The sequence below is a fragment of the Drosophila takahashii genome, chromosome 3L, assembly GCF_030179915.1.
Source record: "Drosophila takahashii strain IR98-3 E-12201 chromosome 3L, DtakHiC1v2, whole genome shotgun sequence".
In the NCBI taxonomy this organism is placed as follows: domain Eukaryota; kingdom Metazoa; phylum Arthropoda; class Insecta; order Diptera; family Drosophilidae; genus Drosophila; species Drosophila takahashii.
This window is the reverse complement of record NC_091680.1, coordinates 1,990,905-2,016,492: the sequence shown is the minus strand read 5'-3', so window position 1 is coordinate 2,016,492 and position 25,588 is coordinate 1,990,905. Positions and strand designations below refer to the sequence as shown.

At 39.2% G+C, this 25,588-nt stretch overlaps 3 protein-coding genes across 3 annotated transcripts; 1 reads left to right on the top strand and 2 right to left on the bottom strand.

Annotated features, from left to right (window-relative positions):
• The first annotated feature begins 1,120 nt into the window (after nucleotides 1-1,120).
• LOC108055131 (uncharacterized) lies at nucleotides 1,121-2,634 on the top strand. The gene has a single exon (XM_017138359.3). The coding sequence runs from the start codon at nucleotides 1,237-1,239 to the stop codon at nucleotides 2,554-2,556; it is 1,320 nt and encodes a 439-aa protein (XP_016993848.2). The 5' UTR covers nucleotides 1,121-1,236; the 3' UTR covers nucleotides 2,557-2,634.
• Nucleotides 2,635-8,669: 6,035 nt separating this feature from the next.
• On the bottom strand, nucleotides 8,670-10,312 carry FucTD (alpha1,3-fucosyltransferase D). The gene is made up of 2 exons (XM_017138358.3): nucleotides 9,222-10,312; nucleotides 8,670-9,160 (listed from the first exon to the last, which is right to left on the bottom strand). Exons 1-2 carry the CDS (start codon nucleotides 10,139-10,141, stop codon nucleotides 8,749-8,751), a joined length of 1,332 nt encoding a protein of 443 aa, XP_016993847.2. The 5' UTR covers nucleotides 10,142-10,312; the 3' UTR covers nucleotides 8,670-8,748.
• Nucleotides 10,313-16,377: 6,065 nt separating this feature from the next.
• Nucleotides 16,378-18,403, bottom strand: LOC108055132 (uncharacterized). Its single transcript, XM_017138360.3, has 2 exons — nucleotides 18,003-18,403; nucleotides 16,378-17,951 (listed from the first exon to the last, which is right to left on the bottom strand). Exons 1-2 carry the CDS (start codon nucleotides 18,395-18,397, stop codon nucleotides 16,403-16,405), a joined length of 1,944 nt encoding a protein of 647 aa, XP_016993849.2. The 5' UTR covers nucleotides 18,398-18,403; the 3' UTR covers nucleotides 16,378-16,402.
• Nucleotides 18,404-25,588: the final 7,185 nt, after the last annotated feature.

The window sequence follows — 25,588 nt, the reverse complement described above, 5'->3', positions numbered from 1 at the left end:
GCCATTACAATGTAAACCCAACAAAAGTTCACTCGGCAAACTTGATGCGGGTATTCTACCAGGAGACGTCTTCATCTTCTCCATGTAAATACGTATGTATTTTTACTTCCAGCCACCGCAGCGGAACAATTGATCAAATATCATAATTTATCAAATGACAATGCAACAGGCGGCGGCATCGGCGGCCTCTGAACGTTTACGTTCCCGTATTTACTTGCCCCAATCCCCACACCAAAGACCCCGATCTCATCTTACCGATCCCCGAGATCCCCCATTCCATTCGAAAGCTACAACTTAATTTATTTGAACAATTTAGGTCTGACACAACAGCCATCGTTTGGCTGTCGTGTTCTCGGTCCTCTTATTTATTTCGATGGTCAGTCGGAACCCCATCTATTTAGCATAATTGCAGCTACGATCGGAGAGACCCAGAGAGAAGACCCCCGATAATAATGCATTCTTGTGTGGGGTCTGGTGTAATCCTAGATAGATAGGTCAAATAACCAAATTAAAAGGCCTGGGGAAAATATTGGGACAAACCGTTTATTGTTCTATTATGGTAAACCTGGTCATGGCATTAGTTCTAATCTTACTGCGGAATACATTCTCTATTGGAAATGGAAAAGTTTCGAATTAAATTGTGTCAAGTTTGCTCACAAATTGGTGTCTTTATGAAGGCTGGGTAGGTTTCTTTATGGTTGGGCTTCGATTTCTATTAGATTTTTCTTTTTAAAGTAATTTTTTTGTTGAGTTTAGATATCAAACACTGAGAATCTGAAGAATTCACGGGTTTAGAAATTGATTTGTAATAAAGTTCATGACAATTTCTTAAAAGTAAGCTTACTTTTACAAAAATTTTAAGAATTTGTGTAGTTATTTATTGGATTCAGGTATTGTAACAATGAGACATTAAAGAATTCGCTGTTTTAGTCATAGATAAAAAATGAAGTTTATATGAGCTACACAAAGAAAATCTAAAGAATTCGCGGTTTTAAAAATTAATCAAAAATAAAGGTGATTCTAATTTCTAGGGAAATTAAATTACAAAAATAAAATAAATCTTAAATATAAGAATATCCTAAATTCTTTAAATTTGCTTCGAGATAAAGTAACCTCTGATTTAATTCTCCATCAGAAGTCATTGTGTAATATATTTTAAATTTCCGTGTTATAGATAGTGCTAAATTTGATTGTAACATTTACTGTTTGGTTCCATCTTCGCGATCCAAAATTCCAATGGACAGTTATGAGAGGGCCAGGAAGCTTCAAGAGGATGCGGGCATCCCACCTGGGGTTGTCAAACGATGCTGCTGCAACTGCCGAAGGAAGTTGGATCCCTATCAACTATTCGATGACAATGTGGAGGATATAGCCAAGAGTCTGGCTCAGATAATGTTGATTTGTGGCATTAGCACGTCTAAATCCTGCGCTGCGAGGTCGATAATCAAAAGGGCCTTTGTTTATCACGAGCGATTAAGGACCACCTGTCCACCGAATCCTGCGCCCGGGAGTCGTCTGAATCGCGAGGACTTGCTGCAGGCACTGCGACTCAAGTGCGAAATGGAACCCGTGGAGGCGATGCTCACCTATGCGATCATCAAGAGGGCTTTTAAGGCATTCTATCATGGAAAACCCCTGGTTACAATTAGTAATCCCATTGTGGATGCCATGGCGGTGCACACCCAACATGCCGCCTGGATGCATGCAGCTCATAAGACCGCGAGGATTTTCGACAATTACAAGGCGGCCTTCTTCTGGGCCCACAAACACTACGAAAGGCAGATTAATCTGGTGTATACTGCTCTTTACCAACGAATGACCACCCGATCGGATCCTCTCCTGGTTCCGGGTTGTCCCTGCAGAGGTTGCTCCAAACAGGAGGTTCCCGGTCATCCGAAGGCTGGGAAAAAGCAGATGACGAAGATCAAGCTGACGGAGGGTGCAGATCTCCCGGAACCCTGCATCCTCTGCGGTTTGCAGGTGCCGCGAATGGAAAAGGGAGCTGTGAAGATCAAAAGGAAGTTACCACGTCCCATCTTAAATCATGAGGTTAATCTCCCCCGTTGCCAGCAGTGCAATTCACCCTTCCTCATCTGCGAGTGCAACATTGATCAGTTGACCGGCGAACAGTTTGGCGAATGTGGTCAGGATTCCTACAAGGTCAAGTGGTATCGTCTGGAGGAACCAGTGGCTATAACCCAACCCAATCCCCGATCTTCCCCTGGAGATGAAGAACAGGACACCAGCTATGCGGAGGCTATGGAACCTCCAGAGGATTGGGATAACCATCATTGCCCCTTGGACTGCAAACACGATTCCTGCAGCGAATCCTCGAATGTCTGTCATAGCACTTCCTCCTCGGGTTCATCGGGTTCCTCGGGCAGTGACTTTGCCACCTGCGAGGAGGGCGATGACAAGGAGGAGGACGTTGTGGCCAAGCTGGAGGATTACCTCAACAAACTGTGGGCCGAGGAGGTGGCGCAGAAGAAGAATCCTGCGTATGTGCCCAGAACTATTGAGCCACCTGGTTTGAAGTGTCTTAAATGCAAGGACTAATTTTGGGATCTTGTATTTCTCTGTTCACATTTTGGCTAAATAAATTGTAAGGTGATGGAAAGTGGTGAAAAGGTATTAGGAAATATGTTTAAAAATTAGGGAAATAAGGGAAATTAAAAAAGCAAAGCTAAGGCTAAAAATATATATCATTATGGTTAAAAATTATGTTTTTTTTTTTAAAAGTTTTTTTATTTATTTCTATTGTTTATTTAGATTATTTTTTGTATTTTTTTTGTATTTTTTTTTATTTATTTTTTATTTATTTTTTTTATTTTTTCGAAGTCTCCTGAGTTACAGTAATTATTTTTAATAATATATTTTATTTTTTTATTGTTAAACTAGTTTTTCAAATACATAAGAAAGACTTAAAAAACCACAAATATGCTCTTAATTAAACTAGTTTTATGGGCACCTTTGAGAATTCAGAATTCCAATAGTGGGGGTGGTGTTCTGTCACTTCGGGTAACACCTCTAGTTCAACGACTTGCCGTTCCCCTGGGCCACCCACTCCCACTAGCGAACCCACTCCCACTGCCACTGCCACCTGGGGAATCGATCGCCCACACGGGAGCCGGCGCTTATCACGCGCCCACAGATCGCACAGATGACAATGGCCACTTAAAATGCCATTGCCTGTTGTAATCGCCTCTAAATTGCTGGCACCTTGGCTTTTTTTCTGAGCCTGGAATGGGATATGGGATATGGGCTATGGAATGGAACATTCAATGGGATGGAGGAGCTACTGTTGTCATCGCCGGCTGCTCCGCCCAGCAAATCCCAGCTACCAGGAGCTTCCACATAAATCGCTGCCCTTATCTAAGCACTTGCATCTTCGCACTGGAACAGAGCTGCGGATCCGCGGATTCGGATGCGGATTCACGCTCCACCTCGTCGCTTATCAATCTCAGCTCATCTGCACGCAGAACAGAACCGAACTAAACCAAAACGTATAAAAAACCAGACAAAAATAAAAAGAAAACGAAGCTGAAGTTGGAGAACATCTTCTGCGAAAAATAATTCCGCAACTTGTCACATTTTGTAAGATTCAAAGTCGCAGAGACAGGCACTAAACTACAGACGCCTCTGCGCCAGGGATTCGGGGATTGGCCAGGAATGAAAGGAGTCCTTGGCTGTCGGGATGCAACTATTATTACAGGGTATTTGTAAATAAAGGGGAGTACTCGATTACAGCTAGGAAAAATTAAGTATAAATAATTCTGTCAATAAAATAAGTAATTTTCATTAGATTTGGTGCTTAAAAATACAAAATACAATGTGAGGTAGTCAAATATTTTGACTCGAAAAACTATATGATCTTATATAACACCTATAGGCACTCGTATACCAAAAATCCTGATGATCTATAGAAATTAGAGAGATAAAAACAGAGTATTTTGACTGGAAATTACATATAATACCTAAAAGCACTCATATACCAAAAATCCCGATGATCCATAGAGATTGGAGAGATAAAAACAGAATGTATAGGGCTGGGTTGAATTTATGACGATTATTTCGGGTATTATTTAATTTAAAACTTTACATTTAAAGGGACTTCCACCAGTCGAATTATCCCCATTTACCCTCACTATTTTTGGCTAGGCTCAGGCTTCACCCTCGAATTCTTCCCGCCTGTCTTTCCGAATGTCTTTGCATCTGTCTGTTGCTGTGGCATGTTAAACTGAAGTCACATTTGCATATAGATTTATTTTTATGGCCACTGCCTTCGGATGGCTCGTGAACTATTTATGTGTGACGATCGGATCGGATTGGTTGGTTGGGGGTGGGAGATCTCCCTAGCAGAAAATCGGTTCTTGCCCAACCAAACTGTCATAAAAAAGATCTCCATTAAATATTTGGAAATATTGAAAAATCTCTAGATGATTCCGCGTCTTGCCAAATTCTTAATTATGATATGCTCACATTGAAGTTCTCTATTAGCCAAGATTTGATATGTCTTCCCATTCCCGTATTTTTGATGGGATGCTCTGTGGTGTGTGTTGTGTTGTGGTAAACAAAGCTCTCACACTCAATTGAGTGCCACTTTTCGATTTTGGATGGAACTTGGAAGCTGTTGAAGAGACGCAAGAAACCATTGAACTTTTCAATAGCCATCAAATTTGCGTCTAATGCGAACTGAGACTCCAAAAGATCCCCTGCCATCGCCTTCGAATTTGTTAGACCCCTGCATTCAATAGGCACTGCAGCCACTCGAAGTTCACTTTGATTGTTGGATTCTAATGCACTCGGAAAAATCATGATTTAAAAATATGATTTTCTATTTCATAAATATAATTCCATTTGAGGGGTTCCCAAAATTCTAAAGAAAGTGCATTTTCCAATAGAATTGTACATTAAAATGTATTAAAGCATACTTTTAGACACCTTTAAAATACGATTTCTAAAATATAGGGATGTTATTAACCCTTTAAATACCTATAGGCACTCATATACCAAAATTCATGATGATCTATAGAGATTAGAGGGATAAAAACAGAATTTAAGAGGCTGTTTTTAATTTTTGTTAATTATTTCTAGTTTAAACCTTAATATTATATTTTTTACCTTTCTTTTAAATTTCTTCTTTTAGAATTTATCCAAATTTTTTTCTGCGTGCATGTTCTGTATCGATCTGTTCCATTGTTGTGGGCCTGGAGCTTAATAGTCTTTTTATAGCTGCACTTTTTCAACTTCAATTAATGAAGTGTCGAGTTGTTAACACCAAAACACACGCCTTGCTCCCAGTGGTGCAGCCTACTCCTCTCGGTCTCCAATGCCCAATGCCCAATCCCCACTATATAATACCCCTCCTCCACCTCCGTTTATCCCATCTCCCCATGGACCTCTATTTCCAAACATTTCGCCCAGCCGCGAGATGGGAACAAACTTCGCCGCTGATGCTGCTGCTGCTGCAGGTGGGGCAGCCGAAAATGTAAACAAACAAATTAAAACGAGCATCGACAGCAGCTGCAGACTTTGCCTCAGGTGAGAAAACGGGGCTGGGAGTTGGGCGATGGTCGATGGGAGTCGGGAAATGGGGTAAGGGAAAATGCATTTTCACGGCAGCGCCAAAAGCAAACAAGCCAGACAGAAGCCTAGAGAAACGGCAGCAGCAGCGGCCAGAAGCCAGAAGCTCTTTAATCCCAAAAACTTTGGTAGCACTTAGCGGTTTACGAGGCTCTGGAGAGGAGGCCTTTAAAGTATTTGGATACCCGAAGTGGGAAATAAGATATGGAGCCAACCATTAGGCCTTCCATCCGGTGCTTTTTTTGGCGACATCTCGTCGAGATTGAGTTGTTAAACGTTGATGTGTGATTAAAATCGGAAATTTAACTGACACTTCACAGTGGGAAAAAATGTATTGTTATGGTTTTAAAACATAACAAGAAACCACATCAAAATGTTAAAAAATGTATCTTTTATTTTCTCACCCTTTAAAAGTTTAAATTCATTGTCTCTTAATTTTTTGTATTATTCAAAATAAGGTATCAAAATCTTTGAAATCATTATCCTAGCCTTAAATTTAATGAACAGAAAATAAATAAAATATTATATTAATACATATGTATGTAATAAAATAAAAATAATATATAATTTTCCCACTTTTCAAAACATAAAATTCTTTAAGCTTTTTGTTTTATTTTAAATTAAGTATTAAAATCTTTGAATCTTGAATCTTTGAAATCTATTTACATCAAATTTATCAATAATACTTATACATCAAATATTTAAAAAATGTCTGAAAGTAAATGTATTATTTAAAAAAATTTTGAATTCCTAACATTTTATTTATAGAAATTTGATTTTTCTTTTTTTAAATTAAGTATTTAAATTTGTGAGATCATTTTTATTTTCCCAGCCTTACACATCTCACTCCCACTTTTGCTCCTTGTTTATTGGATCAGTTAGTACACTTCTCACATCATCCCATTGTGGTTCGGTTTGCTCCGCTGCTTCACGGTGTCCAGAAATCAGAAACCAGTGTGGGAAAACAGTTGGAGCGTCAACTGAAGCGCCGCTTCCACCTGAAACTCCACAATAAAAATAAAAAAAAATCTGGAGAAGGCCGCCGCCAACGCATCCAAGAAGTTGGACTCCAAGAGCAGTGAGAAAAATGTTAATGATAAACCTGTTTGTCAATTAAACAAAAATATTGTAATAGTTGATAACAGAATGGGCAAACACGAAATGAAGTAAGAGGGAGTGAGATGATGAGAACTTCCCAGAACCGAAATGGTGGGGAAAACGGGGGGAAATCGGAGGAACAGAGGAGCAGCCAGGGACAACCTGTCAACCCAAAAGGGCCCAAAGGCTGCACTGACTCGATGTGCTTGACTTTGGTTTCATTATCGCCTCGCCTTCAACTTCAATTTTACCATGTCCCAGGCCCAGTTCGAATTGTGCACTGAGAAAAAAGGGGACAAGTTTAAAGAAACTAATTTTAGGAATTAAACATGGTTAATTACAATGAAAAATTCCATTTTATGATCTTCCTATAAGTATAAAATGGAGCTCACATTTTAGTGCAAGTTTAAACTGTATCGAAAAAGGGACAACATAAAAATGTGAAATCAAAAATCGAAATTAGGAAATAACTCAAAGAGCATAACTATACTGTTAAAATAATATTTATTTGATATAAAAACTGAAAAGTAATATACTTTGATAGAAGTTTATGAAGACTTTTAAAATACAAAGTAACACTAAATTTTACCACTTGTCTTTTTTACGCCCAAATTTATAAAGCTTACGTCTTTAATCAGATTATTACTATTAGTATAATATCCTAAAATTCTATTCAGAACCCATTTATTTTTCTCAGTGCTTTTCTATTCGCATCTCTCGGCCAGTTGGACGCTCTGGCTTATTGTTTAGTGAAGCATTTAACTTTTAAATATGATTGTGTGTGGCAAGAGGAAAAGTGTTTTGTGCATGTGATACCGTTTTGAAAGACATTCCGAGTGGCGATATGGAATGAAGTGAAGAGGGGAGGAGGGCGTTGTAAGTTGGCGGGGGAATGGGGGAATTGGGGGCATCTCGGGCACTTCACTCGCAGCGCTGTGAAATATTTCCCATGACAATTCTGTTTGTTTTTCGTGCATTGTGTGCTCGGTTGGCACCTCACCTGGACATGGACCCTCCATTCCACCACTCCACCCATTTTATCCCACATTTCTGGACCGCCTTGTCTTGTCTCGTCGTCGCCCACTCGTTCGCAGAGGTTCCCCGTCATCGAGGTGCCCCATCTCCATAGCCATAGCCCATCTCCATCTGAAATGGTCCACAATGTGTGGAACAAGTTTGCTCTATTTGCTTTATCTATGCCCATTGCCGTTGACGGCTGTCCCAGGCATTTTCCCAGGCAAAATCACCAGGCACAAGTCTGCTCCTCTTGAGCGACAATAGCTTCCAGGCGATTCCCATCTCCCAATCCCCAACCCATCCTCCATTTGCCCTTCGGAGGGGGAGGGAGCTCCTCCAACTGGTTGGTCGGAGGTCTCCCATATGGCGGCATTAGCTGATGGGTATTTCAACAGGCCGCCCGGCACGAGTTGGCATCCCAGGCATCCTGACATCCTTCCAGCGAGTTGCTAAAATAACCAAACATTTTGAAGGGAATTATGCTTGCCATTAAAGGATAAGAAATTCGAATGATGGGTGCTCTAACCTTCAGATATTATAAAAAAGTGCTTTAAAAATGATAATCTGTATGTAAGTTTCTCAAACAAGGATAATGCCATATTTTATTAATTAAGCAATCTATTTCATAAATATTTTTTGAGTATTATATGTAAAAACTTTTTAAACATTTTAGAAGGCAATGTATGATACTACAAATTTGTATTTAAGTAAATACTTAGACTTTTCCGCAACTAAAATATTATACATGACATTCTTTTTAATAATTTCGTTTTCCAGTTATATTCCCAAACAATATTTAACTCTAAGCAACCATAATTCCCAGATAGAGTATAACTTATTAAGCTCCCCTCATGCCGGAGCTGTCGGCGAGGTCAATGGAGTGCCGCCGAAATTCCGCGGAATTAAACCTGCCGAAAAAAGAACCCAAAAGCCCCAAGACGAAGAAATAACAAACTGAACACAAGCGCAACTAAACGGAACCACACCGAACGAGGGCAATTTGCGATCGTTGGTAATTATAATTGGGATTCGGTTATTGGGGACTGGAACTCAGAGGAAGGTTGTGGATCGATTGGGGCATTGGTATTGGGTCCACCAGTTGATGATGTCCAGGCCAGAGGATCCTTGAATTTGGCGTTCTTCGGGAGGCTGTTGAATGAGTTTGCAGAGGGCGCAGTAGGGTTGCGAAGTTTTCCTGACTTTATAGAGAGAGTGCCACCAGAAATAGCGCTTATATTCCTCTGTATTATCAGCTAGATCCTTAAGATGATTAATAAGATCTTTGGGAGTGGCAAAGTCCTTGCTGCTAATATAAGAATGCTGTGGCACCAGATTGGTTAGATTTCCTCCTCCAATCAAAACGGGTACCACATATTTATCCATAGCTGTAAACATCTGCGGAGATACATAATCCGGACAAGCAGTTGGTTCGAAGATCAGCATGAAATAGTAGGGACTGCAGCTAAAAGAAAAATATCATCCGATTGTTATGATTTTTTTAAAATCGATGTGTTATGACCTACTCATAGGAACCCAGGCAACTTTCATGGGCATCGAGATCGGCATATTTGCGCAGCTCCTCCAAATACAAACTTTCTGGCAGACTATTCTCATTCACCTCATAGAGCATATAGACAGCCAATCGGGATTTCTTTATTATCTCCCCCTCCAAACGTTGGATGGTAGATTCTGGCATATCATCGGCAAAATTCTTGCTGGGATTACGGAACCACTTGAGTCTTCTGGCGAGATTAGTATGGGAAAAGTAGTAATCCGTCCATATAAGATGCGAATCCAGACGATAAGTCATGGTTAGGTTAAACCACTGGAAATCGGACTGCAGATCCTGTGAAATTGGCTTCTTGGCGGCATAAACCACATAGAAATCCGGTTTGTGTTGGATATCCTGTAAACCTTTAAAGGAATAAGGATGATCTGCATTTACGACCACCGCATCGAAAGCTTTGTCATTGTATTTCCTTTGATTGGTCACCAGGCAACCGCATTCCATGTGGGCAGGTCCTCCAATCAGTGGCTCATTCCATAGCAAAATCATCTTGAGATCTTGCTCTTTAGTTGTCTTATGGTGACGAGACAAGGGAATCGTGGCGAACAGCACGCAAATGGTTACCACAGCCACCACAACTTTCAGGACATTCATACATTGATTGGGGGAGTACAGCTCCCTTTGGAGATTCCTCATGGAAACTGGAGATCTCCTCGGAGGAGGCAGCCTTATAGCATCTTCGGAATTTATGGAATCGCTGTCTGGCATTCGTCGATCCTTGCCATTATCCTCATCCTTTAGAAATTGAGAAGGCAAAAACCTGGGAACATTTTCCAATCCATCTGTCTGCTGTCTTTCCAGCTGCTGCGGATCGGGATTCCTCCTAAAACTTAAGATCTTGTCAACAGGTGTAGGACGAAGTCTATCTATAGGCATTGCCTTTATTAGATATTATAGCTTGTTGTAAAATTTACATATAATTTGATCAAAAAAAGAATTTCTTATAGCACAGCCTTTAAAACAAATTTATAAAATAAATCTCTGGGTTATTAAAAATGTTTCTATGTTTACAGAAGTTACAGAAACTTCAGTTGTTGTGTCTAAATGTTGACCTTAAAATCCAGGAATAGTAGAATGCTCCACTATTATCACTTTTCTGCTCTTTGATTTATGAATATTGAATTTATGGAATACAATACAAATTGCCTAGCATCAAATCGTCGCTGGGAATTGATTGCCTCGATCGGGCATCTATGGAAAACCCCTTTTCAATCAATCCAGCGTTTTTCCAACACCCCCCCAAACCCCCTTCCATTCCACCTGGCCACTTTTGCATTTCCGATTTGGCACTTTCATCAGCGCCTCTTCGCTTTTTGCCATTTTCAACCCGTTCAGGCGAACATGAACAAAGTAATCAATCATTTTGCCAAACCATCAGAAACATGACAATCTGCCAGAAAATTTGCGTAACGTTTCACGATTCACCGTTGGGTTGGGTGGAAGTTATGGAAGGGGGGGTTTATGGCCATCCATCGATGATATATCACTGCAATTTCGAATATTCATTTCTCCGTTGTTGTTTTTCCGACGCCTGCTCTCCTCATCATCCTCCATGGATGCCTCCAGTTCTGGGCTCATTTCAAATGCGTTCCGCATCCGCGATGAGGATGTGGAGTGGGTGGATGGGTAGGTGGATGGGGCGGAGTGGGTGCCGAATAGTGGACAGTGGAAACGCCACTTTGCGGACGTGCCAGGCGCTTCAATGGATCGTCGGCGGAGCAATGGAGTGGATGGATGATGCCGGTGTCATTGTTTCCTCACCCCATCCTCATACCATCTTCCTCCCTCACGCACGTTGTCTCAATTATGGGAGAGTGCCAGTGAGAAAGAGAAAAAAATATAAGTACAAAGAGGAAGTGCACTTGGAAAAAGTTACAATTGCTATTTTTCTGAAGAATTCGCGCTGGGAAAATTTTGAAAAATTTAATATTACATTTGCTAAATTGCTAAAGAATTCGATACAATGCCTATTTTGCAAAAGAATTCGCGGTGAAAATATTTTAAAAAATATAATGTTACTAAGAGTAGATTTTTAATGGCAGCTTAATTTCACAATATTACATTATCAATATTGCTTAAGAATTCGCGGTGGTAAAACATGCTTGAATGTAGCTAAATAATTCACGCAGTTTTATGTTTAAATCTTATTTTTTGAAAGACATTCCACCTTTATTTTCCTAGTGTACACTTGCGGTAGGAGTTAGCAATTTTCGAATTGACAACCATTTAAATGTTACGCATTCATGTTAACTTCCACAACGTGACTCGTTGCCACGGAGGCCAGGAGAAAAAATCCAAAGGGAATTCCGGGGAAGAGAGGAGACCATGTAAATTGCCTGGATCCGATGAGTTATGAAAGTGAAATGGATTTGTGATTGCCGGCCAGACGAGCGAAATTAGAAGACCACCGATCCGAACTAAAACGAACCAAACCGAACAAAACAAAGAAAACTTTTAAGCGAAGCGAACCCAAACATATATAAATTTTAATTATTACCGCGAATCCCGGGCGAATGCATCCCAGATCCCAATACCAAATACGATATACCGAATACCAGCGATCCTTTAGCTCCAAGTCGGCGAATGGCGAATGGCGAACTGGCGAATGGAATTGAAATTCCATTGTGAATATTTTTTTGGGGGCGTTGCCGGCGCGTCGAGAAAAAATGCAATAAATATGCATATGAGAGAGCTCCATACTCCATTTGGGTGCTTCAAAAAGGAGTCCCGAGGAGCCGAGGAGTTATGGCGATTTGAATAATTTGGTTCCCACACTTTCGAAGATCTCCCTCAGCCGCCCAGCCGTTTTTAATTAAAGTTATTAATACGGGGCTCCTCTTTCTGGACTAGGTGATTTACCTAACCACAAGATCTTCGTCTGTCTGACTGGCTGACTGCCCCTTCCACACTTTTGACTTCTGACTCATTTAAAGGCCAGCTACTTATCGGAACTGGAACTGAAAATGAAACTGGAAGGTGTCCTTAAGCCACGATCTTGATCTCCAACGGCAATTAAATGCCGCACACATTGTTGGCAACTGCTTAATTATCCATTCGATCCCATTCGATTCGATTCGATTCCAAAGAGCCGCCTTCTCCTTCACTCGAACCTTTGGTCTTTAGTCTCAAGTCCTAAGTCTTCGGGCAAGGAGCTAACGAATTAACATGTAATTATCTCAGCTTGGGCCGCTGGCCAAAGGAAACGCATCGAATCGCCGGCGACACCCGGACCAAAAACAAAACTGGCTAATAGGGATGGTCATTTGGATATTTTCTAGTAAAAAATATAAATACTTTTACTAGCTAACTAAATTGAAAAAATAAAATTAATAAAGAAATTTAAAAACAATCACTTTGCTCTGTTGGAATATTTTAAAAATTAACGAATATAGAGAATATAAAAAATTCAACATTCAATATTAAAAATTACATTATTTAAAATGTAAAATGCATTGAAAGTGTTTGTAACAGGGACCGTAATCATTATAAGTTAAATAATAAAAATTACTTTGAAATGATTAAAATTCAATTTTTATATTTTACTTAGAGCATAATAATTATTTTTGATCAAAAAAAATAGGACTCAAAAATAATTTTTATTGATGATTTTTATTTTTTTTGCTCAAAATAAAACTCAAAACAGCCTCGCGGGCCTCCTGTAAGACTTTTCTCCAATCTGATTTCACAGCCGTTTAAGAGGCTATTAAAACTACCTCCACGATTTTTTGCAAATTTTTTTAACCACTTTTAAAAAAATGGCTTATCCCATGATTTGTATTTTATTCCAAAACCCATTAGCCTGACCTGCGACATAATGGAATATTGGGAGGAGAAACGCTTTGTATTCCCCTTTTTGTATCAACTGGCCAAGGTCGTACATTCAGTTCCCGCTACGCAAGTGAGCGTGGAAAGATCTTTTTCGGCCCTCAAAATGGTACTGACCGATCAAAGGTGTAACCTTGCTAATGAGGCTTTATCAAAATTATTATTCGTAAAATTAAATAATAAATAAATATGTTTGTAAAAAAATAGTGGAGGAGGTCCGCGAGGCTGTTATGAGTTTTATTTTGATTGGAATAAAATACAAATCATGGGATAAGCCATTTTTTTAAAAGTGGTTAAAAAAATTTGCAAAAAATCGTGGGGGTAGTTTTAATAACCTTTTGAACGGCTGTGAAATCAGATCGGCGAAAAGTCTTACAGGAGGACCGCGAGGCTGTTATGAGTTTTATTTTGATCGGAATAAAATAAAAATCATAGGATAAGTTATTTTTACAAAGTGGTTAAAAAAATTTGCAAAAAATCGTGGAGGTTGCTTTGATAAGCCTTTAGACGGCTGTGAAATCAGATTGGCGAAAAGTCTTACAGGAAGCACGCGAGGCTGTTTTGAGTTTTATTTTGAGCAAAAAAAATAAAAATCATCAATAAAAATTATTTTTGAGTCCTATTTTTTTTGATCAAAAATAAAGATTACCATTGAACAAAAAGATAAAAATCAAAAATTTAAAAATCATGGCGGGAATGCATAGATTGGACAAAGATAATTATTTGGGTGAAAATCACTTTTTTTTAGGCCTATTATAAGTGGCCGATTTTTTTGTTTGAAAAAATAAAAATAATAATTATTTTCGGTCCCTGGTTTGTAATAAATTTGAAAAATTGTTCTATCTATGAATCTAGTGCTCGAAGAAAATCGATGTTAGTATCAATAATATCGATGTATTCAATGTTTGATTCTTAAATCGATCTAAATAAATATGTTTAACTTTAAATATATAGTTTGGGTATCATTTAAATAAATACAAAAGTTTTTCCCAGAGGTTATTAAGGTACATATAATATTTTATTATTTCTCTTTATATTAAACTAGCACATTTAGCTATTTTCTATAAACTAGAAACAGGCATCACTTTTAACCAGAACCGCGGCTGCAGCCTAGACACCGGTAAAAGATACAGATACAAACCGAGTCGAGGGATTCCGATTCCTCTTGCAGAGGCTGAGGTAGCAGCTGCCGCAGGTTGCGTGCGTGCCGCTTCTTTCTCCGCCCCCTTTCGATTCCTAATTCCCGCTTCTGGGGGCGTGGTCCTTCTTAGGCGGATTTCCAAATTGATCTCGGACCTCGTGGACCCTTCGAACTAAACCAAACTGAACCGACCACCCGCACTAATAAGACAAAGGGAAGGGGCAAGTGGCGCTAAAGTTGTCAGTCGCCTTGTCCGCAGGCGACGATCCTCTACACCCTAATTAGGTGTTATCTACGACTTGGGTTTACCTCCTTTTTATGTGGCCGACAAAGTGAGAAGAGGTTCTGCCAGTGGTGGTTCGGTGGAGTGATTATATGAGGATACCTCAAGACCTCAAAGACCCCCGAAGACTTTCGACTTTCACTATAAACAAGCCACTTGGCGCCACTCGAAGGCGGTAAATTTTTATAAAGAATTTCGGTGAAAATTTCATAGAACTAAAATTAAAAATATAGATATCTTTGTAGAAATTTTGAAATTTGTATTTAAGTAAAAAACATAACATTTAATATGATGAATGAAATAGTATTTCAAAATTATAATATTGCCTGCTAAAAATTCTAACAAATAAAATAATAACATAAAAACAAATTTTAAATTATTTATTATTTTATTTATCTGAATTATTGGCAGACAATTTGATTCTGGAATATTATTTAATATTCCGAATATTCAGTTTTTTTAATTTAAACTCCCAATTACTTTCAAAAAATCACAGAAAAACAGTCTGATTAAAAGACTTGTTGACCTTAATGTGCGTGTGAACATGACATAATCTCCGGGTTGACTCATCCTCACACGCATTTTGGCGCCACTTATTCGGCGGATGAATGTAATCCATCACTGACACACTTGTGTCCACTTGTTGTCCACTCGGTTGTGCTTATCACTGCCCGGTACTATACACTATACGGTAATATGCAGCCACTCATTGTCCAAATCCCAATTCATGCCGACTGTTTTGCGCAATTGATGGCAATCAAAAGGGAAGGGCAATTGCTGCGATCAGCGGTGGAGACTCCTCCGTGGAATCATCATCACGCAATGACACATCCGGAAACGGGCAATCAGCGAACCAGAGAAAAGCGGATTCCGCTGATTTAAGCCGGGGGTCCAACTAATTGTGACCCACTCTCGTCGCGTTTATCTATGAATTCATGAATGCAACTGCAAAAGTTCATCATAAATTGGCTAAACTGGACCACAAATCTTTTGAGTGCTCTGAAAAGTATTGTACGACGCACGGATTCTTATTTGTAGAGGTTATTTCAATTATGTTTGGAAAAAGAGATATGCTCTTTGAAGAAAAGTTTTATTTATTAAGATTTTATAAAAATTTTTAAAATCTTTACAAATTTATTTCCAAAATGTGATTCTGAATAAGTTACTAAATTAAATTACGAAATTTTACGTCTTAAATATCTTTTTAAATAATTATTTATTTTAAAATTCATTTTTCCTATTCCTATTTAGAAAAAACAAGAGAGAACGCTATAGTCGGGTGCCCCGACTATCAGATACCCGTTACTCAGCTAAAGGAAGTGCGAAGGAGATAGAGATAAATCCGCCGTAACTTTTTAACGAATGGTCCGATTTAAAAAATTTCTTCTACATTTCGATAGGTATTGATAAACACCATAAAACTGCATTTTTACTTTTCCGAAATATTGAAATTTTTAAAATCGTATATTAGCGATTGTGGGCGTTAGAGGGGGCGTGGCACCCTTTTGAAGCAAACTTGCGCTGCGTAGGAACTCCTAGAATCTGCATGCAAAATGTCAATCTTCTAGCTTTTATAGTTTCCGAGATCTCAGCGTTCATACAGACAGACAGACGGACAGACGGACAGACGGACAGACGGACAGACAGACGGACAGACGGACAGACGGACAGACGGACATGGCTAGATCGACTCGGCTAGTGATCCTGATCAAGAATATATATAGTTTATAGGGTCGGAAACGCTTCCTTCTACCTGTTACATACTTTTGCACGAATCTAGTATACCCTTTTACTCTACGAGTAACGGGTATAAATACGTTGCATACTTTTTGAATACCACATTTCCTAGTTTTATTTTTTCTCGTTGCCAAGGAACTTTTTTTTTTTATTAAAATGGAATACAAATACAATACTTCTTGATTACTGGATCATTTGTGCATTTACTGTGTTTTTTGTAGGACTCCAGTCGACTCACTTCGTCCACGTTCATAGTCAGGGTTTCCTTTTGCGTGTTCCACTGTACAGTGGCCTCGAAATGCGCCGAAGTGGGTCTGGTGTCGAATGTGATGATGTAGGTGTGCACTAGATCATCTTCGACGGATTCATCCGTCAATGGCACCTGGCGATCCATAACAATTACCTTTTTCAGGGTATAACTTTCGCAGATATTGGTAAGATTCCGATGCTCCAGATGTTGATTCATATGAAGCACCACCGCCTGACCCACTTTCTTCATGTGTTTTTGATTAGTTACCGTTTCGGTGGGTTGACAGGAGCACCATTTTTTACGAATTCCCGCCTGAGAGCATTTCCGGTTATGAGGAAGTTCGAAAAACAGCGATTGGCAGCCTTTGCACTGTGAGGACCGAAATTTTGGATTGAATTTCGACATGGAAGTGAGGTTAAGTTGAAGCAAGTGATGCAAAGTCATGTAAAGATCGAATCCCGAGGACAGGCGATTCTGGTTGATCTTTAGGTTTTCCACATACTGGGGATATCTCCGCCTAAACCAGGGTGGCACATATACAAACATTATTGGCAGACGTTCTTCCAGATAACCCGATTTGGCGCCCATTCGGGTAACTCCATATCGATAACCATGATCACTCAGTACAAAAACTATCGATTGATTGAAAAATCCCAATTCATCGTAGGCTAAAAGGTATTCCCAGAAGATCTTATCCAAAGCGGTGGCTCCCAGGAAATCCTCGTGGGTGAAGCTGTTGCTCCAAAAGATTCCGAAAAGGGGTGCTGAATTCTGGAAGCGTTGCATAAACTGGCGGGCAAAGTCGAAAACATATTTGAAGGCCAACTTGCGGCCAAGACAGAAAGCATTTCCATACTCCCTTCGAACTTTTAGAATATTTTCCAAGGCCAGTATGAAATTTCTTAGATAATAATCCACTGGCTGCTTCTTAAATCCCGGCTTATGGTAGTTGAAGGTATTGATCTTACTACAATCTTCACCGAAAGCTGTTAGATAACCGTACTTCTTGAATCTCTGCCAAATGAACTTTAGTTTGTCGACAAAACCTCCTCGACTGAATTTACTCATTTGCATGGCTTTCTCCTCGGCATTTCCAGTGAGATAGGCCAAAAGATTGGGTATGGTATTCTCACCCACCTTATTGAAACCTTGCATTTCGAACCATCCAGGTCTTTGTAGGAATTCGTGGAGTTTCGGCATAGAACGTCTTAGATTTATACGAGATGTGGAATCAATTCCTAGGATTATTACATTTGGTTTGGTTTCTTTATCAGGACGAGGTTCTGTATAGTTTCTTTTAAGTGTCAGTCGATCCTGAACAAACAGAAAAGCATCTTCTTGAAGAAGTTTCAATTCTTTCCTGCCATTTGCAGCATGACATTGGGTGCTTATAAAGTCGATGTGCTTTGGTACCAAAAAAGATTGGGTTAAGGGACGAAAATCCGAAAGACTGTAAATAAATATTATAAATATTATTTATAAACATTATTTTAAAACCCACCTAAAATCCTTATCCGGATATGACTGCTTTGTATTCCGACCAATCACCTGATATTGACACTTGAGTGTAGAGTTTCCCAAATTTTTTGTGAGCCCTTCAAAGGAGCTCTCATCAATATGCATCCTATATTGTCTTAGTTCCGGATCGAACACACTGTATACCAAAGCTTTATCGTTGCTGCACTCTTTCAACTTTTTTCGTTTAAAATGTTTCATGATGTCAGCGGAAAATGGATCCATTTCTGGCATTTTACACGACGGACTGTTCACATAATATTCTTGATCTATTTTTGCAAGACTTTCGATACTTGGATAGTGCGAGTGCAAAGTCATTTTGGCTAGGCAAAGAATAAAAACAACACTACAGAGTATGAAGACATTGCTCTTCAGATCCATTATAACGACTGCATTGTCATGGGATAAGGTTCTTATTATAATACTTAGAAAATTCGTTATGCTAATTTGTAGATTGTTAAGGTTGAATTTAAGTAAAATACTAGGTCTCTAAAGTTGTGTACCTCTTAAATGAATTTATTTCTTCTTTTGAATATTTATAATATATTACATTTGATTAGCTTTTCGAAGTTTATCGCTATAATTCCCAACCAGCGGCTTTAAAAAAAATTTGTTGAATATGAAGCCAATCTTTAGATTTTCTTAAATATATTTTCTGTTACTTGTCATTGTTTTCATTTCGATGGTTCTTCTTTTAATGGTGTGTGTTTTTTGCCACTTTTTGAAATTCATATTTAAGCGATTTTGAGAGAGTGCCCAAAGGCACACAAATCATGCCGACTATCCTGGAACCGAGGGCTATATCTTCCCGGCCGTGTTTATAGCGCTATGGCGTGAGACACTGAGACATGGGCAATTATGTAAATATGCGGCGGCGCCTGTTCGCTGTTAGCTGGGAAAGTATAAAGGACTAAGGACGAAGGACACAATGGGACAACCGCAAATTATTGCCGGCCATTTGGCGAATGAATGCGTGACAAAACACAGGGCCAAACAGAGGACACTCCTTGGATGGAAACGATGGTATGGGATGGGATGGGAGTATTCACAGGAGGACTCCTGAGAGGACACAGCGACACTCGCGTACAAGGACAATGGAAAATGGACAGCAATGGACAGCGGGGCGCAGCGGGAGTGGCAGCGAGGTCAAAGGTCAGCCGCGCTAATGTTGTGCTAATTGCTAATTGCGATTGGAACGCGGTGGAAATGGAAGAGCAGCCAACAGCAAACAGCTAACAGAAAAAGCGGGACAAAGGAGCTGCTGAGGCGGCGCTCTGGCCTAATTGAAGTGTCCTTGCCGGCGGAGATGATTTACTGCCCGGCGCTTCACGAACGAGGTAGCTGCCGATTGTCAAAGGTGAAAGGTGCACTGGGAAAAAAGGGGAAGGCAACGAGAGTGATTCAAAGGCTAACAGGATGGAAAACAGTCTGAGTTTATCCGAAGAATATAAAAAGATTTTTTTTAGGAAAATATATTCAAGCCCTATTTTTGGGATCATTTTATTAAAGTCAATTCCAATACTCGAGATTATTTAGACTTATAACGAATTGCATTTAAACACTTTAAAAAATCAATAGGCTTTAAATTGGGAATCTTTTTATAATACATCCTTAAATACTATTTTTAATTAATTAATGTCTAATAAAAAGTCCTCAAATGATACGTTTAAAATAATGTTTCCTATTTAAATTCGGGTTTTAATAAAATGAATAAAAAACATTTAAATACCATTTTCCCAAAAATGTTTTATCGATTTCTTAGGCGAACCAAATTCTCTAAATTTTTTTTTCAGTGCAGTCTTAACCCTTTGGGTTTCATTGCCATCGAAAGCGACGTCTGGCGATGATGACAGCAGCATCCGAGTGGACCACCCAGTGAGACCAACAAACTGCTGTTCCTTCATATCCTGGCAGGAGGTCCTTGGCCCCCAAAAGGAACCCCTTCTCCCCCCTCCGATGGCATTGTTTGGTAATTCGATCTGGCGCACGCGTGGCCAGCTCAAGACGCAAGACCTAAAGACCCCAGGATCAAAGGACGCCCAAGTGGATCACTCTCTGATCTTTTTCGGCAGTCGCCAGCCGTTTGAGTTGCGTCAGATGAAGAGGAGAGAAAGGATCAGGGGCAGACCCAGTCAGGTGAGGCCAGGTGTCAAACGTGTAACTGGATACGCCACTGGCCACCTCATCGGGGGCATCAGGATCGGGATCAGTTCATCTTTAGTTTTGGCATATGCAAAGTGGACCACCAAATTGACTGGCTCGACCGTCTGCTGTTTTTGGGTCACTTTTGGGCGATACTCTTCGAAGGTTAAATGGGGTATAAAGATTATATTATGAAATATATTTAAAATATCTTATCGTTCTTAAACCTCAAATTCTAGACCTTGGAAATTTATAGATAGAAAATTGAAAACAAACAATATACAAAATATTTTTAGTTATTTTATTTTAATTTTAATATTATTCTGAAAATGTTAAATGTAAACAAAATTAAATCTAAACTTGACTGAATATATTTAAGGTATATTTTTAAAACTTAATTATTTTTTAAATTTGCGGAAAATTATTTATTTATTTTCTAGGTTTTATTCAAATGTCTCAACCCCTCAATAAATGTTTTGAAGTGCTTTCTAACTTATAAAACAATTGCAGAGCATACAAAAGTTGTTTTTTTTTTTTCTTTTACCCTTTTTAATATTTTTTCCCCCGATCCCCTTCTTTTTTTTGGGGCATTTAAAATGTGTCTTTGGCCCGTTTCTCCTTTTTTTGCCGGCCACCCGAGTTGATTGAAATTTCGGCAATGACCCCTGCAGCAGCCGACAATTGTGGCCAAAACGGCAGCAAAAGCATGAGCACAAAGCAGAAAGCAGCGAGCAGAAAGCAAAAGCAGCTGGAAGCAGCAGACTGGAAGCAGCTGCTTTGGCTTTTAACGTGGACATTAACGTTAACAGCGACCTTTAGTTTGCCCACTGGCCAAATCGACGAAGCGTTAAAACGCACACGTTGACAGCTTTTTTTTCATTATAATACTTTTTTTATTTTGAGCCTTTCTTTATGGGCTTCATGGGTTAACAGTTGCAGTTACATTCTGGCTTTTGCTCCGCCGGTTGCTTAATGTGCGATTTCTATCTGCAAATATAAATTGTAATTATTGCATTGTTGCGTCGGAGTTGCGGCAAGTTCTTATCAGCAGGCAGCCATCGCCAGTCGGCTGACAAAGGCTGCAAAAAGAAAAATTAACAAAAAATTGCAAATGAGTGTCGAAAAGTACATACCCCCCTCTTACCTCTTTTTTCAGTTCACCTGGCATTGTTTTTCCCTTTCCACGGCAGACAAAGCGAAACAAATTGCCCAACTTTAGTTGCCGTTTCTGCTGCTGCTTTTCGCGCTTTAACACTTTTTTGAATGGGACAGAGGGGTTTTTTCCTCTGTAAAATTGATGATGGACCCTGAGTTATTGCCCTGGCTTGGTGACGACAGCTGCTTCTGAATAAACTGGGGAAAACTGGGCTGCGACCACCCAGTCAGGCACAAGAATCCCCCGGGAAAATGATTTAAGAAAATACATTTTAATTACGGCGCTCGAAAAAGTGATGAAAATTGCCCGCAGAGAAGAGGAGGGGCTAAAAACCAAACGCGTTAATCAATAAATTGCCGCTCAGTGCAGCGATGATTTTTCCTCCACCACCCAAACCAAACCAAAATGCATCCAACGGTGCGTATGAAATTGAAAATCAAGCAACAGAATCGAAAATCCACTTGGATTGGAGTAGAGGAGCTTGGGTGTTGTGGCTTATAAAGACCACACGAATGGCGCCCCCATATGGAGAGGGAGACCCTCCTTTTGGAAGAGAACTCAGACTGAGACCGAGGGGGCAGCGCTTTGATTTATCACTCACTGGGTAACTTGGAGTCGAGCCGATCTGTCTGCCCCTTTCGACCAGGGCATCACTCACTTGTTTACTAGAGGTTATTACACGGTGAATAAAAATATATATATTTAAGAAAATATTAGATTGAAAACTTACTTTTAAAAATACAGTAAATGGGATCAGAAGAAAATCCAATTTAAATCGAAATCTTACGCAAACTAGCTAATTAAGGCCTCATTACTAGATTTAATTTATTAATTACTCAGCAGAATTTTATTTAGGCAATACCAATATTAACAAAATAAAAAAGAAAATATTTATCTTAGATGTCAAAAAATGTGTAAGAGAAACAATAAAATACTAAGGAATTTTTCTACTCATTCTGTGGATTAAGGAGTATTGTGTTATTATTTTTGATACAAAATATATTTAAGATTTAAGGTATACTGGAGTAGTTTTTAAATATTGTGTTACCATTGTAGAACAAAAGATCTTTAAATTAAAATACAAAAATTGTGTATAGATTCAGTCAGCATCTATTAAAAATCAAGAATCGAAAATAACAGAATATTAACTCTAAAATATTATTTAGATAAAATGGATTCTACAAATTAATCTTGTTGATCCCCAATTTCGGGTTTTGTTATTGAAAACATTGTGATAAATATATTAAAACGCTGCTAAAGTTTTTAAACATTATTAAAATTTCCTGAAACGACTCCTAATTAAATTAAACAATTTTCTTGCAGTGCATTAACTGCGGCTTTGATTGATGCCCCCACACATGCACTGGGATAAAAAACGAGAGACCCACACATGACCACACCCAGCGACCCAGACGCCGGCCTTCTCGATCACCTTCATCTTCATCTGCAGCTTCTCCCACCTTCTCCTCCACCTTTGCCTTGGACTTGGATCTTGGATCTTGGATCTCTTGAGTCTGGCATCTTGGATATCTGGAATTGGTAGTGGACTTTTCGTTTTGGTATCGCTTTTGGCCTTTGCCACGGTCATGGCCCGTTAATTGAAATATGTTTTTGGCCCGGAGATCAAAGGGATCGAAAGTGGCGTTCGGGCGATGATGATGATGATTTGATTAATTCGAATGGGAATAGCTCTCTGTGTGAAGTGCAGTCGATAAGGCAGATGCGGTGATGATGGGTTCGATTCAGAACTAATTAAAACATTTAAAATAAAAACACCACACAAACGCGAAACGAGCAAGTTTTTTTATGTTGTGGAAATACGTGGAAAATAAAACATTAAACAATCATAAAAATAAATACATTTTCCCACACTTTTGTGAAGGCAGGCAGAGACAACAAATAATAATAATAAAAACGAGAAGCAGTCGAGAAACTTTTGTACTACATGGAAATGTCATTCGCATAACAACAAAAGACAACGAACCAACAACAACGAGCCATGATGATGATGATGATGATGATGATGATGGGCAACGACAACAACCAACAACGAAACAACGCACAAAGTTTCAATTCTCCACTCTCTTAACCCCTTGGTGCCCCAGTTTGCGGCAAAGTTGGTGGCACCTTTTGTGGGCTCTGCTGAGATAACAGCCAACAAAATGTTTGATGTACTTGAAAGTTAATGTTTTGTGGTGACAACTTTTGCTGGGCTCCTCAATGGTTGGGTTGGGTTTTTTGGTTTTTATACCAGTTACTCGTAGTGTAAAGGGGTATGTTGTATTCTCAAAAAAAGTAGGTAACTGGTAGAGGGAAATGTAAAAGAAAATTTTTAAATCGAACCATTCAATAAAAAGTTATGAGCAAATAATGAATTTCCGACAGGTGGCGCCACTTTCGAGCGACTATCTGATTTGCTGCTTTCATATCTCTATCTCTGACACACTCAATCAGCTAAGAAAAGGGTATTTAATAGTCGAGTTCTTTCTTCTTTTGTTTTATGCTGGGCTTTTGCAATGGAGAGCGGCTTTTAATGGTCGGGGATTTTCTCTAATTTGGCTCGACAAAATTAGCCTTTATTTTTGTTGGCTAATCGCTGAAGTGCTGAAGTTGTCGCTGCAAAGTTTGACCTTTCACACGCTCTCAGATAAAAATACGAACCCAACCCCACCCCATCCAAACACACTTTTGCTTTCAAGGAATTACAAAAAATTCGTTATCAAAAGAACTTTTAGCCGCCTCACTTTTTGGTGGGGCCTTTAAACCTTAACAAAAAAAAATTGTTTTCCCACGCAAATTAACACTTGACTTTGTTTTCATATTTGCACAAGATGACTTCATTTTCTTGGGCGCTTTTTCCAACACTCACTCCCTCTCCTTCTTTAAATACTTTATTACTGTTGACTTTCCTCCGCCCGCGACTTCTCACCTCCGAAATATACAAGAAACAAAATAAAGAAACACTGAAATTCGTGTCTCATCTGCGCTTGCTATAGAAATTGTAGGTGCTTCACTTGCCCCATGCGTCATTGTCTCGATTTTTATGTGTTATTGGGTAATATTCACCGCTACGATTTCACAGTCACTAACCATTGTGGATGTGCTGTCTCTCCGGTGACTCTTCTGTAGGTCCCGGAATTTGGTTATGAAGTCCAAAGTCCAAGAAAAAATTTCAGGTCCAACCATTATCATAGTTATTTATAATAAATATATCGGTAGAAACTCTGCTTTTAAAATTTTATTTTCATTACTTTACTTTACTTTTACTTTAGTTTAAATAAAATAATAATTTTTGTCAATTTTTGCATTGTTTATAAGGGTACCATCATTCCCGTTTCGAGCCATTTGTTGTTTTGTTTTAGACCAATAACAATTTTTTTATGCGCAAAATTAAGATTTAGAACTCAGCCGTTGTAATTATCATACCAACAACTTACTTTAAAATTGGCCAAATATGTGATACAATGAATTAAATTAGTAAGGAATTAGACAAGAAATAATGTAATAATATTAAACAATAAAAACGAAGCAGTTTATCTGTTCAAAATCCCAATATAAAATGCATGCAATTGTAAATAACCAAAGAAGGCCCACACTTTCTAAGCTTTTTCTAAGAGTTAAGCTAACAAATTTCTATATTTGTTACCCAAGCAAACATTTTGGAGTATTTTAAACGGAAAAGTTTTCAAGAACCCCCCGACTTGAAGCAGGGAAGTAATTTTTCACCTCTCGTGTCCAGTGGTCGCCTTTCCCTCAATAACCCAGCATAATCCGCATGTCCAGCTGGGCTTATTGCTGCTCTTCTGACAAGCAGATGGACAAAGGACATCCACATATACTCGCAGGAAATGGGGCGAAGCCAATAGTGAGGGCAAACTTTTCTCGGCCACTGTGTGTGCGCCCAATCAGGGCGAAAAAGCTGGAAAAGCGACCTGCACTCGGACATTTCACTTGCAATTGCAGGGAAGCACTCGAGGAAAATAAATTCAAACTCCTTCAGCAGAGGATGTGTGTTTGAGTTTGAGTCCAAGGATTCGGAGATCCGGAGACAATAAACTTGCTGCCAGTGCAATTTCTCAGTTATTTGCTGCTGGGGGGAAAAGGTCGGAAAAAAGATATGATAGGAGTGGATGACACTCGTGTCAGCCATAAGCAGCCAGGATCAACTTTTGCCCATTTTCCTTTGCGACTTGGAAAATGGGATTTGAAAGAGAGAGAGCTTCGCTAGGATTTGTGCAGCAAATTAGCTTCATTAATGGATGACTTATTCCCCG

Coding starts and splice junctions, on each gene's coding strand:
- LOC108055131 (XM_017138359.3), top strand. CDS start 1,237: ATGGACAGTTATGAGAGGGCCAGGAAGCTTCAAGAGGATGCGGGCATC.
- FucTD (XM_017138358.3), bottom strand. CDS start 10,141: ATGCCTATAGATAGACTTCGTCCTACACCTGTTGACAAGATCTTAAGT. Junction 9,161..9,221: donor AGTTGCCTGGGTTCCTATGA/GTAGGTCATAAC, acceptor TTTTTCTTTTAG/CTGCAGTCCCTACTATTTCA.
- LOC108055132 (XM_017138360.3), bottom strand. CDS start 18,397: ATGGATCTGAAGAGCAATGTCTTCATACTCTGTAGTGTTGTTTTTATT. Junction 17,952..18,002: donor TATCCGGATAAGGATTTTAG/GTGGGTTTTAAA, acceptor ATTTATTTACAG/TCTTTCGGATTTTCGTCCCT.